At 33.9% G+C, this 19,081-nt stretch overlaps 1 protein-coding gene across 1 annotated transcript in view; it reads right to left on the minus strand.

Moving 5' to 3' along the window:
- Positions 1–19,081, minus strand: part of Fzd3 (frizzled class receptor 3) — a 68,209-nt gene that overhangs the window by 35,339 nt on the left and 13,789 nt on the right. Inside the window, exons 3-4 of the mRNA XM_076852264.1 lie at positions 12,870–13,066; positions 8,412–9,429 (exon numbers count right to left, since the gene is read on the minus strand). Of these exons, the coding sequence (XP_076708379.1) occupies positions 8,412–9,429; positions 12,870–13,066 (1,215 nt within the window). The remainder of the gene's footprint in view (positions 1–8,411; positions 9,430–12,869; positions 13,067–19,081) is intronic.

Genomic DNA, 19,081 nt, shown 5'->3' on the forward strand with positions numbered 1-19,081 from the left:
AATTACTAACATTTAAAAATACGTATGATTAAAAAAATTCTAAGAATAAATTTCACTGTTTTTAAATTGTGAAATAAGCATTAGTCTATTTGGGATGTATTACATAACTGATTCTGAATTTAGGCACTAAATAGTACTTTTTCAAGTATCACTTAATACACATTAAAAAATTACATTTTTAGCCAGGCACGGTAGTGCATGCCTGTAATCCCAGCTGCTACGGCAAGAGGATCATGAGTTCAATGCCAGCCTCAGCAAAAAAACCGAGGTGCTGAGCAACTCAGTGAGACTCTGTCTCTAAATGAAATACAAAATGGGGTGGGGATGTGGCTCGGAGGTCAAGTGCCCCTGAGTTCAATCCCTAATATCCAAAATTTAAAAAATTAGCATTTTTTGGCAAAAACAATTAGCATGAAGTATTTTTAAATTTAGGTAGTGAAATTTGGTCTTGGGTAAGAACATCCATCTTATAGATATTAAAATGCTTCATAACCAGCCAATTTTTCTTACAATTATAAACATATATATGTAATTTGCATTAAACCCAGTTGATATTTTGAAACAATGTGATTAACCATTTTCACAGATTGATTTTTCAGATATTTGAAAGCTTCTATAATATAAAATGACTATAAAACAACTTTCCTATTTTTAATAAAATATAATTCAAATATTATAAGTCTCCCAAGGTTTGACTCCATCATTACTTAATAATTTAATTCTCATTAGGAATTATCATCAGATCCTCTATGTGTTTTTTTAAATATTTTTTTTAGTTGTTGATGGATCTTTATTTTATTCATTTATTTACATGTGGTGCTGAGAATCAAACCCAGTGCCTCATACATGCCAAGCAAGTGCTCTATCACTGAGCCACAACTCCAGACCCCTCTATGTGTTTTTTAGGCATTTTTTTTTAAGTTAAAAATAAGTTTATGAAGCAGCCTAATGATTTTACTCCTAAATATCTATCTAAAAGAAACAAAAACACATGTTCACATAAATATTTGTAGTGAACATTCATATTAATATTATTTATGATAACTAAAAAGCTAGTGATCCAAATGTCCATCATCTTGTCAATAGATACACAAAATGTGGTATATCCATACAGTGGAATATTATTCAACAATAAAAAGGAATGGGATACTTAATCATGCTATCATACAGATGAATCTCAAAAACACTGTACCAAGGAAAGAAAACCAATACAAAAGAATATATATTATAATGATTCAACTTATATGAAATTCTTAGAAAAGACTAATTTGTAGAGACAGAAGCAGATCAATGATTGCCTGGAGCTGAACATTTAGGCATGTTTAATAATAGCAAATCTCATTCAATTATTATGGCCATAACTTCAAAATGGGAACTTAGTATCACTGGTTCTTAATTCACAAGTCTAAAAATATTTCCCTAAAATAAAATTTTGAATGAAAATTAGTAATATAGTAATATTTGAATATTTTAAAAGCATAAAGTAGGATAAGTATTACATAATTCCACTTATTTGAGGTCCCTAGAGTAGTCAAATTCCTAGAGACATACAGTAGAATAGTGGTTGCCAGGGGTTGTGGGAAGGAGAAATGGAGAATTATTGTTTAAGGATTAGTATCCATTTGGGAAGATGAAAAGGCTCCTGGAGATGGATGGTAGTGATGGTTGCACAACATGAATGTAACTGTACATGTTGAAGTGGTAAACTTTATGAAATATATATCTTTTTAAATTTTTTTAGTTGCAGATGGACACAATACCTTGATTTTATTTATTTTTATGTGGTGCCGAGAATCAAACCCAGTGCTTCACACATACTAAGGAAGCACTACACTACTGAGTCACAACCCAGCCCCTAAAAATATATTTATACACTCACACATATACATATAAGACTACAAATAAAAGCAATAAATAAGTGGGCTACAGGTTGGGTGGGCCAGTTTATAGCTAATGTGACTCTGGATAAGCCACAAGACTTACTTCTGCTTCAAATGCTTTATGGAAGGCAGGAACAAAGCCATACTATAAATTTCATAAGGCTATTGTGGTTATGAAATAAGATCACATAGTTCACACACCATGAAATCTATAGAAATAATATACAAGTAACATGAGTTCATGTTTATAGCACTTTATCTTTTTTGAACCATACATGCACCCACTTTCCAAATAGCCTTTCAATTATTATGTTAAAAAGAAAGTTCAATACTAATTCTAGAATAAAAACACATACACACTGAAGGGAATAGAAAAATGTACGTATCCCGTATCCGAGTGCTATTACCCATGGATGTTGTTGTGTATAACTAATTAAAACAAATAAAATTTACAAACAACAAAAAAAACTACCCATGGATGTTAGTGTAAAAAATGTCCCCTTCCATCAAGTTTTCTTTCTCTGAGAGAATAAAAGGTCAGAGATTCTCTAACTTGATCAAGAAGTATTCTCTCTCTCTCTCTCTCTCTCTCTCACACACACACACACACACACACACACAGAGAAAAAAAGGAAAAAGGGAGGAAGAAAGGTAAGGAAGGAAGGAAGGAAATAAATAAATAAATTGCAGTCGCCTGGAGCTAAATATGGAAAATAGAATAAATGACCATCAAGTTAGTAATTTTTTTTTGTTAAATTCCAAGTTAGCTATTAAATGCATTTTTAAAATTAGGAAATACAATATATGAATTAAGGAAGAAAAGAAAATATACAGGAGCAGCCAAAAAGGAAATAGTTACATTTTTTAAAAAACAAACTTATGACATTGTATATGTTAAGTAAGATAAAACCTCCAGAAAAATATAAACTACAGGGAGTCCCTCAAGAAGAAATAAAAGTCCTCAATAAAATCACTACTAAAAACTTTCACACTTCCCCTATTCCTCAAAGACAGCAGAACAGTTGGACAGTTTTACAGGAGAATGTGCCAAATCTTTATATAAAAATCAGAAAAACAGCATGACAAAGATCTGTCCTTATTTGCAGACAAGATTTCTACAAAGAATATCTAAGAGAATCGATATATCATTGGAACTAATAAAAAATTCAGCAACGATGTTCAATATAAGGTAAACATACAAAAGCAACCAGTGGCATCCTTGCACACCAGCAATAACCAATTTGAATAATGTAATAATAAGTGTTATAATTGTAACAATAAGGTATTCAAGAACAAATGAATGGACAAGAATATAAATAAAAAGATATTAATATTCAGTACTACAAAGCAATTTTCCCAATTCATTTATAAAAACAATTTTAATCAAAATCACTTTTTTTCCATAGAAAATTCATCTAGAAAAGGGGCTGGGGTTGTGGCTTGGCGGTAGAGCACTCAACTAGCACGTGTGAGGCCTGGGTTTGATCCTTAGCACCACATATAAATAAATAAATAAAATAAAGGTATTGTATTGTATCAACTACAACTAAAAAATATTTTTAAAAGAAATTCACCTAGAAGAGAAAAGTGCCAAGAGCAACTAAAATAATTTTGAAGAATAGAGCAAGGAAAATGTAGAATCAAAACACTGTTAAACAAATAGACCAATGGAACAAAAGCACCTTAAAAACGAAACTGTAGCTGACAGAGGTTGTGCTATAATTCAAATGGGTTATCTGACAAACTGTGCAGAAGGCATACTGCTTATTTATGTGAAAAAAATAAAATTATGTTCCTTATAACAAAGACAAAAATAAACATAAAGGGATTAGAGAAATGTATAAAAAATTGTAAAAACTGTTAGAAAAAACATGGCAGAACTTTTATGACTTTAAAGGCAGGATTTTAAAATAATTTTTAAAACACAAAAAACCAAAGAAAGAACAAAAAAGGTGAAAAGACAAACTAGAGAGCAGTAGAAGAGATGTGCAATGCAAATAACTGACAAAGACTACCAAGAATATTTATACAACAAAAGGCAATGGAATGTGTGACGCTTTGGGCTGGGGATGCGGCTCAAGCGGTAGCACGCTCGCCTGGCGTGCGGTCCGGGTTCGATCCTCAGCACCACATACAAACAGAGATGTTGTGTCCGCCGAGAACTAAAAAATAAATATTAAAAAATTCTCTCTTAAAAAAAAAAGGCAATAAATCTAGCAGAGCAGTGGCAGATTATAACAGAAATCCCAAATGGCCAAAAAATATACAAAAACACACTTACTCTTATTACTGATAAGGGAAATGCAAATTGCTAAACCACTGAGATATCATTTCAAAGGCTGGCAAAAACTTTAAAGCCTGAGAACACCAGGATGGGGAGAAGAGAGAAGTTCAAACTCCTGGTGAGAAAATAAATGAAGTAACCACTTGAATTGAAGATGCTTATATCTTACAATGCAACAATTCCACTTTTGTTTTTTTGGGTTTTTTAAAAAATATATTTTTAGTTGTAGATGGATACAATACCTTTATTTATTTCTTTTTATGTGGTGCTGAGGATCAAACCCAGAGCGTCACACATTCCAGGCAAGCACTCTACTACTAATCCACAATACCAGCCCAACAATTCCACTTTTGGTAAACAAAACACTGAAACTTTTACTCATGTGCAGGATAGACAGGTATAATAAGAATTTTGCTGCAAAATGGTTTATCAGAGCAGAAAAATTAAGATATTGTATATCCATCAATAGAAAAATGAGTGAATTGCAATAGAAAAATGAGTAAATAGAAGAGCACACCACTGCAGTTAAAAATGAACAAATGAGCAGTACACATACTGATGTATAGTCTCAAAAACATAAACTTGAGTGAAAAAAGCAAGCTACAGAATGATCCCACTTTCATGTATTTTTAAAACTCGCAAAACAGCAAGTTTTATGGACATAAACATTCAGTAAGGACATAAAAATATTTGGGAGAATGATAAATATCCTATTTATGAGAAGGGTTATCATAAATAGGGCATAAACAGGGCAGGGAGATGGGAAAGGAATGAGAGAAAAGAGAACAGAAGAGTCATCAAGTATATCTTTCATTCATGGATAGACACAGATATGATACAGGCATTTATGTATGGACATAGCTATAGATGTATTTGACATAACACTTCAAGATGGTTGGGTTATGAGTACATGGGTATTTACTTTTCTATACTTCTATATATTTGAAATATTTTATAATACAAACTTCCTTAAAAGAAAATGCATTTTTTAAAAAAATGAACTAGACACACATCTGTAATTCCAGCAGCTTGGGAGGCTGAGGCAGGAGGATTGCAAGTTCAAAGCCAGTCTCAGCAATTTAGCAAGGCTGTATAAGCAACTCAGCAAGACCTTGTCTCAAATGAAAAATAAAAAAGGGCTGGGGATGTGGCTCAGTGGTTAAATGCCCTGAGTTCAATCCTGGTACCAAAAAAACAAAAACAAACAAACAAACAAAAACCTAGAGTTGTGGTATTAACATAATTACATGTCAAAAACAAAATGTTGAGTTAAAAAAAACAAGCTGAAGAAATACACATATGATATCACTTATATACTATGTAAAACAATTTTTAGACCTATACACATATTTCTCAATTGTACAGACTTTCAAGGCAATGATATACTCTAGGATGATGGCTCTTTCTGATAGGGAGGAATAGGGAGGGGAATACAGGAAGCTTTAGCTAAATCTGTAATATTTCTTCAAAAAGTCTGAAGCAAATATGGCATTTGTTAAAGCGTGGTATTGAGTGGTTCTTTTGAAAAATCACATATATAATATTTATTGTACATATGGTATACATATCCATAGCAATAGAAGAAAAAGAGTAAAAACAGAGCTAACATCTAAGCACTTACTATACAGTAGGCATATGTCTATGTTATTTCTCTAATCTGAAAAATAACCCAGTAACCAATCCAAAACAAAAAATACCCCAGGAGGTAGATGCTATTAATATCCCCATTTTATAGAAGAAAAACTGAAACAAAGAGAAGTGAAGTTTGCTCAAGGTTATAAAACTAGTAAATCATAAAAATAAGATATGAAGCTAAGATTCCTGCTCTCTAGCTTATAGCTTAATACCTTTGTCATTACACCATTCTCTATTCTTTCACATATGTTGGAAATATTTCATTAAAATACATTTTAAACCTATGATTATACAGAAAAGCACACATACATACATGTCCATGTAACTCACACTGGTTCTAAAGATGCTAAAAGAATTTTAGGAATGTCTCAAGGAGAGCAGAATGCTGCCTGCTCTAATTTACTAATTTATATGTTTAAGGTTTGTTTTTGTTTTGAGACAGGGTCTTGCTAGCTAAATTGCCCAAGCTGGCCTGGAACTTGATTCTTCTGCCTCTGCTTCCTGAGTAGCTGGGATTACAGGTGTGTATCACCACGCTCGGCAAGGTTTGGTATTTAAAAAATTTATTTCATAGTCAATGTTATTTCTTCAATATCCCTAAGATAATATTTTTTGAATCCTAGACAACTTGTTTGGGGAAGCATTTAACGAATTCAACCATCTTTCTTTCTCAGTTGAGGCAAAATTTGATTACTTACCTTTGGGTCTGAATCATTGAGTTTTTTAGTAAGTAACTCTGCCAAGAAATTTAACTGAATTTCAATTATTCATTTTTTTCCTGGTCTCTAAATTATGATTTGGTTTATTTTAAAAATTCATAACTAAAATTATTAAATTATAAAAATATAATTTGTACAGGATTTATACCACAAAGCAAATGGGAAGCTAGCATTCTCAGTCACTGAATGTAAGCACTGATAATATACTAACCCCATACTCAGTGTCCCCAATACCATTGCTACCATTTCTTAAAAATATCTCTTCTTAACTATATACCCACTTCTCATGGCTCTCATTTACTAACCTACAGAATATGTATTCAAAAAATAAAAAAGATTTTGCTTGTAAAGTTCACCCTAGCATAGGAAAAAGACAAGTAAACCAAAATTATCTATAATACATTAAGTACTTTAAAAATGTATTGAAAAGTTATTAGAGAAACATAAGGGTTGGGAGAGTTGTGAAGGCAGCCAGTGCACTTTGTGACTAGGACACCTAGATCAATAAAGAGTACTTATCCATGAAAATTTGTTTTAAAGGGGAAGAAGAGAGTAATAGCTAGAGGCATAGGTTCTAAAGAAGGATTTAAGGTGGAGGAATAAATACTCAGCATCAACTCCGGAAAGCTACTTTCCTTGACTATGCGTCTCCTTTAAAACTAAATCCCAAGAGGTCACTTACTAAGCCTGAGCAAATCACTTCACATTTCTAAGCTTCAAATGAGATGATGTTCAAGAAATTTAGAGCAGGAATATCAATAAATGAACTCTGAAGTTCTTTCTAGATCTAAAATTCCATGACTAACAGAGGATCTGAAATCTTTAAACCTAAAAGTACATTATAAAATCTTCAATATCCAAGAAAAAAACAAGACCACAAGAGTTTATATAATTGCTTTCTATTATTTTTGCAAAATTATAACAATTATTTCCTTATCTGATCAGTAAAATTTCCATCAAAGATGGTGCCTTCTTTTTTGGTGTGTATGGTGCTGGGAATTGAACCCAGAGGCCTTGCATGTGACAGGCAAGCACTCTATCAACTGAGCTATATCCCTAGCCCAAGACAGTGCCTTCTTATCAGAGTTGGTACAATATTTCTCCCCCACAAATGTGGACTTCTAATTTTTTTTTTTTTTTTTGGACGAGGGATTGAACCCAGAGGCACTTAACCAGTGGAGCCATATCCCCAGAGCCCTCCACTGCACCCCTGCAGCTTTTTGGTACTAGGAATTGAACCCAGGGGTTCTCCACCACTAACCCACATCCCCAGCCTTTTTTGAGTTAGGGTCTTGCTAAGTTGCTGAAGCTGGTTTTTAACTTATGATCCTCCTGCCTCAGCCTCCCAAGCCACTAGGATTACAGGAATGTACCACAGTGCCTGGCTAAACCTGGACTTCTAAAGAATCAATACACACAACTGTTTTACAATAATGGAAATAGATCTCTTAAAAGCCCATAGTTTAGGAGCTGGGGCTGTGGCTCAGTGGTAGTTTTTGCCTAGCACGTGTGAGGTACTGGGTTCGATCCTCAGCACCACATAAAAAATAAATACATAAAGATATTGTGTCCATCTACAACTAAAAAAAAAGAAGTTAAAAAAAAGCCCATAGCTTAGAAATGTAAATCATCTTTTAAAATGAAGATGTCTATGCAAACATGCATATTATATATTTACAATATTTGTTAATTATCTCCATTTTAAATTTCAAAATGTATACCACAATGAAACTCATTATTCTTTATAATTAAAATAGACTAATAAAAAAATAAATAAGTTGAAGATTCATGATGAGTTTTTAAGAAACAGCCAAATTAGCTCTTCATAGTAACATGCCTTCTTCTAACTTTTACTATTACACATTCTGAAATTTATAACAAGGTTTCCCTTACCTGATATGGACAAGGAATGTGATATTCTCTGCAGCGTTCTTGTATCCATGTTGTTTCCCAGATGCCACGGTAAGCTTGCTCATAAAAGTAGCATCCAATTACAACCAAGAGTGGTACCAGATAAAGAATGCTGAAAACACCAATCCGGATCATAAACTTCACTAATTTATCTTGGTTCTCCTTTTCTAATGGAATCTCAATTCGAACTCTGTTCAGAGATATAATGCCAGCTAAAAGGAGAGAAACCCCAACTACCACATATAGGCAGAGGGGAGCAAGAACAAAATATCTCAATGCATCAACATCGTAGAGGCCAACAAAACACACGCCACTAATATTGTCACCTTCAATTTTATTCATCGCTAAAAGGATGATAGTCAGAGTTCCAGGAATGCCCCATGCACTGGCATGAAATAGCAGTGCTTTCTTCTCGATGGCTTCACTACCCCACTTTGGCACAGCTGCTAAAAACCATGTGATGGTAAGAATTACCCACCACACACTGCCAGCCATTGTGAAAAAATAGAGTACCATAAAAAGCATGGTACAGGCTTTATTATGAGATCCTTGTGTCACTGTGGAAGCCTTATACTGTGCAGGACTGGATGCATTGCAGGCTACTCGGTCCTCAAGCAAAAACCCAATGAAGAAAATTAATGATACCATCATGTAGCAGACTGCATAAAATATAATAGGCCTTTCAGGATAGCGGAATCTTGTGACATCAATCAAAAAAGTTAAAAAAGTAAACAATGTTGCAGAGAGGCAAATGATTGAAATCAATCCTATGAAATAGCGGGCAAACGATAGTTCTTCTCTCCTGAAGTACATATTTGGACAAGGAGGTGAACAATCACGAACGTGTAAAAAAGAATAACCAAGATCAGGATCAATTTTCAACTCCCGGGGACACCAAAAACCATAATCTCTCTGCACTGCCACTGGGGCTCCTTCAGTTGGATCTCCAACTAGATTCAGATCCACAAGTCGAGGATATGGCTCATCACAATCTGGAAACCTAAAAAAATACAAGATGAGAACCAATTTTATTTACAGGGAAATGTACTGCCTCCTAACAATTTTCCAAGTTTAGGACCCATGACCTTAGTTATTCCTGTCCTTGGAGGGCAATTGTGGAAGTATCAATAAAGTAAATGGTGGTTATCTTGTTCATGGACCAATGAATCAGACATACCTGACCAAAAAAAAAGACATGATTTTAACCTTAAATTTGTCTTACCTTCAAAATCAGTACTAATAAATAGCAAAATGCAGCTATATTATGAATAGTACAGAGTATTTAGGACACAGTTAAGACTGAATGATTGGTAAGTTTGGGGCCATCCTGGGCAATTTACAAAGACCCTGTTTCAAAATAAATAAAAAGGCTGGGCATAATGTGCGTGCCTGTAATTTCAGAGGCTCAGAATGCTGAGGCAGGAGGACTACAAGTTCAAAGCCAATCTCAGAAGCTTAGCAACACCATAAGCAACTCAGCAAGACCTTGTCTGTAAATAAAATATTTTTTAAAAAAGGGCTGGGGATGTGGCTCAGTGGTTAAGCACCCCTAAGTTTAATCTCTGGTACAAAAAATTAAAAATACATAAATAAATAAAAATTAAAAGGGCTGGGGATGTAGCTCAGTGGTAGAGTGCTTGCCTACTCCGTGTGAGGCCCTGGGATCAATCCCCAGTTTAAAAAAAAAAAAAAAGAATGAAAGAAAGAAAGAAAAAATCCTTGCAAGTGGTTCAGTTTTTAGATCTTCTCTTTCCATTTCAGATTCACTCTCTGCTTATCCTATTAACTAATTAAAGGGCTTCTAAGGTCTCTAATGTCACCTAGTTCTTTCCTACCATCCCCGATTTCTCTCTAATCCCCTGTAGTCTCTAATTCAGTTATTTTCACACTTCTATGCATATAAGAAAAACTTGGGGATTTTTAAAAATGCAAATTCTTAATCTCTACCACCACAAATCATATTTCAGAATGCTTGTGATTAAGGTTCAGAAATCTGTATTTTAATAAGTTTTCAAAGAAAAATGATCCATATACTTGATCCTCACACTGGCTGACAGACAAAACTTCTGTGACTAAGGACAACATTCCCATGAATTCCCTTCATCTTCAAATTTTTTTTGCCTTCAGACTCCCAGTTACTGGCTATTTACTGTCTCATATGCATCAAATAGTTTCCAAGAAACTGTCACTAATGTAAAGTTTGCCAAATACTTTCATAATCATTGTTGATCAATATCTTAAAAATCCTTTATTTTCTAATACAAACTATTTTCTTTTTTAATATTTATTTTTTTGTAGTTGTATACAATAACTTTTATTTATTTTTATGTGGTGCTGAGGATCGAACCCAGGGCCCTGCACATGCGAGGCGAGTGCTCTACTGCTAAGCCACAACTTCAGCCCCACAAACTTATTTTTTTCATTGGACTTGGAATTATAGGGTAATACTACAGAAGTTTGTTGTATCAAGTATGTATTGATGTAGTATGCTGTAGCTAAGATAAACAAAACCAGGCCCTCCATCTTTGAGTTTAGAAAGAGACACAAACTTACATAAACATCACAAAATATACCAGTGTAATACATGAGATAATCAAAATCTATAGGATGTATAGAAGAATTGGATCAGGGGAAAGGATTTAATTAAAGACTTCAGAGAGCAAGTACCTCATGCAGGCTTTTGAATTAGCATCTCCCAATATCAACAGTATGCCAATCAGTATTCTAGGAAGCAGGAAGGAGTAAGGAAGACAGATTTGAGCTATATGAAAAAGGGGGCAGGGAGATCAGTTAGAATAGAATGAATTTTAAAAATAAACTAAAACAAATAAAGCCAGAAAGGTAATGAGAATAAGATATATGCAAACAGATAAAAGCAACAAAATTTATAACTGATTGCATGTGGGGGTTGAAGTCAATGAAGGAAGAATAGAAAATGACTTCCAGGTTATTAAAAACAAAAAAGAGCCCAGAAATAAAATTTTAGGTGCTGAAATGGAGATATGAGACAAATTTGGATTACGATTTGTGACTGCTGATGGATATGCAAGTTTGGAACTTAGGAGGGAGATATCACGGTTATAGATACAGGTTTGAGAGTCAACAGTTTAAAATTAGTGAAATTAGTTTCCAGAGAAAGCTGTAGAATCAAATAAAACAAGAGATAAAATTTGGGAAGCACCAATGTGCAAGTGACAGAAAGAGGAAGAAGATACAATAAATTGAGAAGGACTGGTTTGAGATATAGCAGATCACACAAGGTGGTCTAAATAATTTTCAGGAAAGCAGGATAGGCAGAGGTTGAGGGGAAGAAAGGTGAGATATGGGCTTGAAGTAAGCAATATAGATTTGGCACAGGTGTTAGAGGGGAAATGAACAGAAATTTTACAGACAAAGAGATATAGTTACAAAAATCAAATAGAATTGCTGTGGCTTGAGAATCATTAAGTAGATATCATAATTAACTTATAAGAAATTGATTAGATCAGTCCATTTGCATATCTGAACAATCTCAAATGGAAAGAATGAGTTGAAATTGCAAACAAAAGTGCTATTTCAATAGACAGATGACAAAGTTTAAGTGAAATAAAGAAATGAATGAGATTAGGAAGGATGCTATTTAGAATAAAAAATAGAAGTCTGATAATGTCCATAAAATTGAAGAATGGCCTAAATGTCTCCCCAAAATCATGCACTGAAACTTAAACCCCACTGAGGTGGAGCCTTTGGGGAAGTGATCAAGTCACAAAGGCAGAGCCCCCATGGATTCATGCCCTCATAAAAGGAAGTTTGCCCCTCTTGCTCTGTTGACCTGCCATACCAGCACACCAGCTATTGCTAGATCACAAACACAATTACTTTTAAAAATGAAAGAGAAATCAGTATTGCCCTTAACAAAAACCTGGAAAGAACACAAATGACAACAGGTGGCTAAATAGCTACAGTATATTACAAAGTCAACTATAGGATATTAGCTTTTAATTAGCTGTTAAGAGGAATGAACCAGACCAACAGATACACATAGATACATGCAAAAAAAAAAAAAAAAAAAAAAGTATGTTGTTTGAGGATAGGTATATAATGTACTAAGTATAAAACTAAACGTAGAAATGCTTAACAACAAATTCACCCCTGGGAAGGAAGAAGGGTATGAGGTCAAGAGAATTACCAATAAAGAACCTCCAAATGTACCTACGCTGTTTAACTTCTTAAATCTGAAATAAACATTACAAAACGTTAATACTGGACAAAGCTAGATAATCACAGGTACATAGGATTTCATCTTATTATTTTTTATACTTGAACTATTTCAGGATACAACATTGTTCTAATGTTTACTCACACAAAACTATAAGAATGTTTAATAATCCTCAAATGTTTAGGAAATGCTTAGAAACACACTGCTGCATAATAACCAATGGAAGTCTATGATTTTCATACCTGCTGCATTCCATATCTTCAGGCCAAGGGACACCAAACATCTCCATGAGCTTCGAACACTCACTATAGGCCCGCTGACACAGCCTACGACAGGGAAGTGTGACACGTCCATATTCCATACAAATAGGAGCATAGAGTGCACAGAGAAATGGTCGGAAATCCCGAGAACAATCCAGATTCACCATTGGGTGGAATGGCTATGAAAATAAAATTGAATAATTAGATAAAGAACTGTATACAAATTAAAGCTTTTGTAATATTTCAACTTTCATTTTTACTCATCTTGAAAAAAAGATTATTAAAAACTTCTAAAGAAGAGTTTTGGTTTTGTTTGTTTTGTTTAAATAAAACCCTTTTTAACTCTACCCCTGAAAATTCTGATTTGCTTAAGTCTGAGGTATACACCAGAATATATTTTTCAATTAATATACATTAAATGGAAAGAGGACAAGCACTAAAAGAAGAAAAAAGAGGGAAAAGGCAAGAAGTTATACACAGTAGTTATTTACGATCCTCCTGCAGCCTCCTGAGTCACTGAGATTATTAGCATGCACCACGCCAGACTTAACTTAAAATTTATTACAGATTTCACTATGAAACTATAAAAATTTTTTAAAAAAGAGAAAATCTTCAAGACCTAGGGGAAGGTGAAGGGTTCTTAGAAATAAAACCAAAACCACAATTCATAATTTAAAAAAAAATTTGGTAGACTGGACTTCATTAGAATTGAAAACCTTTATTCTCCTAAAGACCATGTTAAAAGGATGAAAAGGGAAGTTATGAACTGGAATAAACTATTTCCAAATCTCATATGATATCAAAGATTTGTATACAGAATATATAAAGAACCCTCAAGACTCAAATTTAAAAAAAAAAAAAAAGATCCACTTGGAAAATGAGTAAAAGATGGATATATGAATGACATATAAACACCTAGAAGGCTGGGATTGTGGCTCAGCGGTAGAGTGCTTGCCTAGCACCGGCAGGACCCCGATTTGATCCTCAGCACCACATAAAAATAAAGGCATTGTGTTGAGTCCTAAGAAATAAATATTTAAAAAAAACCTATGTTCAATATCATTAGACATTAGAGTAATGCAACTTAAAACCACATGATATATTATTACAGAGGAAATTTTTAAAAATTAGTTATAATACCAAATAGTGGAAAGAAAGCAGATCTCTCATATATTACTGATGGGAATGCAAAAATCTTATGATCACTATGGAAAACAGTTAAAACAATTTCTTAAAAACCCAAACATATGCTTACCATACAATCCAGCAATCACATTCCTGAGCATTTCCCAGAGAAATGAAAAGTTATGTTTATACAAAAACCTGTCCACAAATATTCATTGCAGCTTTATTTGTAATAGCAAACTGCTAGAAACAACCCAAGTGTCCTTCAGTGGGTAAATGGTTAAACTAATTGTGGCACATCTGTAAAATGGAATACTATTCAGCAATTAAAAGCAAAAACTTGAGACATGTAACAACTTGAATGGATATAAAAAGCATTATACTAAGAGAAAGAAGCCAATCTCAAAAGACATCCTTTGAATGTGATCTCCAAAAAACATGCTAGAAAATTATCATTGTTACAGGATTAAGACATGGGCCTTTTAAGAGGTGAATAGGCTCTGCACATTCTGTCCTCATGAAAGGATTTATGCTGTTACTGTTAAGTTATTGCAGGACTGGTTCCTTATAAAAGAATGAGTTTGACCCCCTATCACAAATACGTGTGTACCTGTTCTCTCACTGCCCCTTTTTGACCTCCCACTTCTGCCGTGGCATAAACATAGCAAGAAGACTCTCACCAAATGTCAGCACATTGATCTTGGACTTCCCAGACCCCAGGACCATGAAAAAATAAATTCTTTATAAATTACTCAGCCTCTGTTATAGCAGCACAAAATGGTCCAAGACACAAGTATACAACATTCTTGATATGACAAAATTTAGAGAGGAAGAACAGATTAGTGGTTGATGGGATTAGGAAAGGGGAAGAAAAAAGAGGAAGCACAAGAGTGTTCCTTGGAGGTGACAGAACACTCTGTATCTTTATTATAGCAGTAGTTACAGAAATCTATGCATGTGCTAAAATGATAATGACCAGAGCTGTACATGTACACACACACGCACACAGATATACAATTATACACAGACAATAAAAACACCTAAAAACTGATGAAATGTGATAAGGTCTATAAACAGAATCAATTTTCTGGTTTTGATAGTATATTATAGTTAAATAAAATGGTAAAAATGGGGCAGGAAACAGACAAGGGTACACAGAATGTCTGTACTATTTTTGCAACTTCTGGTGAATCCAAAATTATTTCAAAATTAAAAGTTGAAGAGACATTACATTCACATGCTGATATATGTACATAATTCATATACTTATGCACATGTATGATTTCAGTCTTCAACTTGTTTGGTACTACCAATTTGTAAAATATCAAACAATAAGATATCATGATGTTAATATGTTAACCAAACTTCCATCTGGGAACCCCATCATGAATTACAAAATTGACATAAATGACTATTTTGTGCTGCATGCACTGAGCCTAAAGCTACGAGTTTATGCTTTTGCTAATTACTAGCTTAAAGTACTTTGGGTTGTATCTTAGCATACACTGTAGGACAGGAATTGCTGAAAAAGCCTTATACGCGTTACCTCATTTCAAACCAATCAGCTAAAGTTCTCTTTTTCTTACAATTCCATAAGGGATACTATTAAAACTAATCTCATTCTATGATACACATGTAGAAAATAAGGCATAGAAACTCTGGCATTCTTATCCAGTCCTTATACTTAACCAATTTGTTCTACTTAACTTACGTTTTAGTTTTCTCTTAAAAAGCAAAACAAAACATAAATCTCAAAATCGTAATGCTGGGTAAAAGAAACCAGACATAAAAATGTAGATGCTATAATTCCATTTATATAAAACTCTAGAAAATGAAAACTAATTCATAATGACAGAAAACAGATCACTGATTTGCTTTGGAACAGTGAGCAGAAAGAAGGATGGACTACAAAGGAACATAAGGAAGCTTTTGACGTGGCAGAAATGTTCTGTACTTTGTGGTGGTGGTATCACATGCTTGGTCAAAAACTCATGGAAGTGAACACTTTAAGAGTGCAGTTATCGTGTATACACCTCAACAAAGCTGTATATAAAAACAAATCAAAATTAATACTTTTCAAATAAGCAAATTGCCTTGATTTACCAACAATTTTAAACAATTTTAAACCACAACAAAATCAAAATTAAATTGGCAACCTGGACACTTAAAAGTCAATAACAAGTACATAACATAAAGAATACTATTAAAGTTCTATGAAGTAGAAAAAGAGAACTTTAGCTGATTGAATTTTAAAGGTTCTTACTATTTCCCTAAACAGTAATACTTTTGTCACTAAATCAAGACCAGGGTATAAGAAGTTTACAAACTGGAAAGTAACTTTCTAAAATTAAATTTCTGGTTTCTACAACAAAGGTGCACTACATGGAACCTTGCATTCTTTGTTCAAATTCAAATCAACCAAGCCTTTGTGCTCCCATTCATTCTTCTTTCAAATTTCCATTCCTGTTACCATAGGAACCTGCTAGCTGACAAACCTCCAAGCATAGCAACAACCCAAGCTTAGGAAGGGGTGTGAAAAGGGGACAGAGTCAAAGGCCAAAATTTGACTCAAGAGAATCAGAATTCCAACCTTTGTCACTTTACAAAGGGTATGGTAACCATGGAAACTGCACCCTACTGGGTTTGGGAATATTATGACTAAATTCATTAACTGAGAAATCAAATGTGGAATTGCCTTGAAAATTAAAAAATGGTATTCATAGCTATTTCAGATTCAAATTAGAGTAAGAAATTATTTGAAAACAACTTTTTAGAATGACTTTAAGCAAATAAAATAAAAGCTTAAAAACTCCCTTTCTGGAACAATAGTCTCTAATGAAAAAAGGTCTAAAACTTTATTACTTTGCATCTACAAAATAATTTTCTAATCTTAGAATTTTTTTCCTAACCTTAATTTTTAAGTGTCCTATGACAGTGTGTAAGTACTTTCCAAAAGTCTTTCAGTGAGTTGGTTTGTAGAATTCACCACTATCACAGGAACCTATTCACCATCATACTCAAGTCCATAAATTTGACTTTTTTTAGGAAGTAAACTTTTAATATTTCCAATATCATGGAGAATCCTAAATTATGGCATGTCTTTTTTTATATATAGATTTATCCCCAACCCATTATTTAATCAATTAATAGGTTTTTTTTTTAAAGAGAGAGAGAGAATTTTAATATTTATTTTTTAGTTTTTCGGCAGACACAACATCTTTGTTTGTATGTGGTGCTGAGGATCGAACCCGGGCCACACACATGCCAGGCGAGCACGCTACCACTTGAGCCACATCCCCAGCCCATATGGCATGTCTTAAAAATAAAACTTTGCAAACCGAATTTCACTACTTCTAATAATTTAATTTAAAACAAGTATTTTTGCTGGAGACAGTGGTGTATATCTATAATCCCATAGTCTCAGGAGGCTGAGTCAGGAAGATCCCAAGGTCAAGGGCAGCTTCAGCAACTCAGCAAAACCCTCACCAACTTAGCAAGACACCATTTCAAAATAAAAAAATAAATAGTGCTGGGGATGTAGCTGAGTGGTTAAGTAAAGCACCCCTAGACTTGATACCCAGTACCAATAAAGATAAAAATAAATTGAAAATAAGGAAATTTTTTTAATATTTATTTTTTAGTTGTAGTTGGACACAATAGCTTTATTTTACTTGTTTATTTTTGTATGTGGTGCTGAGGATCAAACTCAGGGTCTCAAACGTGCGAGGCAAGCGCTCTACCACTGAGCCACAATCCCAGCCCAGGCAATTACCTTATTTTTAAGGTAATTCCTTTAAACTGATTTGTCACACTAAAAAAATGAATAAAAATGTTCAAAAGCTGATTTTTTTCCCCTAAAATCAGGTGCAAATACTTCTCCACTACTTGTGAGTACATTTTTTCAATTTAGAAACAACTTCATTCTGGTTGGTTTACTCTGATCACAAAACAGGCTTCTAAAGACCCTTCAGAGTTAAGGAATGTAGTTCAAAAATAGAGTGCTTGCCCAGAATGCCCAGAATACCCAGAATTATTGTTACATGAGGTACATTATACTAGTCTCTTAAAAAATAAACAAAAAACCCTATTTGAATTTTAAAGTCCAATTGACCATCTACAACTTAAAACCTCCACATGATCCTTCTCTTTGAAAGCACTTCATGCCTTTTGTAACACCAAGTTCTTCCTTACACTACAGTCATTCAATCAAAATATATTTAATGAATATTATGTCTTAGGCGCTGCCCTGAAAGAGGAACAAAACAGGACAGTTCAATTTTTTAAAACTAAAACGTCCTTACTAACATTAGTGTTTTAAAAGCACAATGTATGGGCTAGGGGTGAAATTAAGTAGTAGAGCACATGTTTATTAGCCTGTACTAGGCCCGTGGTTCAATCTCCAGCACCAGCTGTGTGGTGGTGGGGTGGAGATGGGGAAGCACAATGTGTTTCATACAGAAAAATAAGAAAAAGCCACTACAGGGTAGGGCTGTAACTCAGTGGTAGAGCATTTGCCTAGCATGCATGAGGCCTTGGGTAAAATCTCCAATACTGAAAAATGAAAAAGAAAGAAACAGAAAATACAAACATTAAATGAAGAACATAACAAACACAAACTGTTAATTCAGAAATAACCACAGTTGGTCTTAATGGAAATCCTACCAGATCACTTACTCTACATGAACATGAATATACTTTTTTCAACAAAATCAGAATGATACACACACTTGGTTACCCAAGTATGTTTGTGTGTGTGTGTGTTTTGGTACCAGGGACTGAACCCAGAAGCTCCTCAACACTGAGCCACATCCTCAGACCTCATTATAAAATTATTTTGAGAGAAGATCTCAATAAATTGTTTAGGACCTTTCTTAAGTTGCTGAGGCTGGCTTTGAATTTGCTATTCTCCTGCCTCAGCATCCTGAACTACTGGGATTAAAGGCACCCCTCAACGTGGCTACCATTGACTTTTCTACTTCTTCTCCTTTTTCAATATTTTTTTTAGTTGTAGATGGACATAACATTTTTATTTTTATTTATTTATTTTTATGTGGTGCTGAGGATTGAAT

The sequence above is a fragment of the Callospermophilus lateralis genome, chromosome 4 (genome assembly GCF_048772815.1).
Source record: "Callospermophilus lateralis isolate mCalLat2 chromosome 4, mCalLat2.hap1, whole genome shotgun sequence".
In the NCBI taxonomy this organism is placed as follows: Eukaryota; Metazoa; Chordata; class Mammalia; order Rodentia; family Sciuridae; genus Callospermophilus; species Callospermophilus lateralis.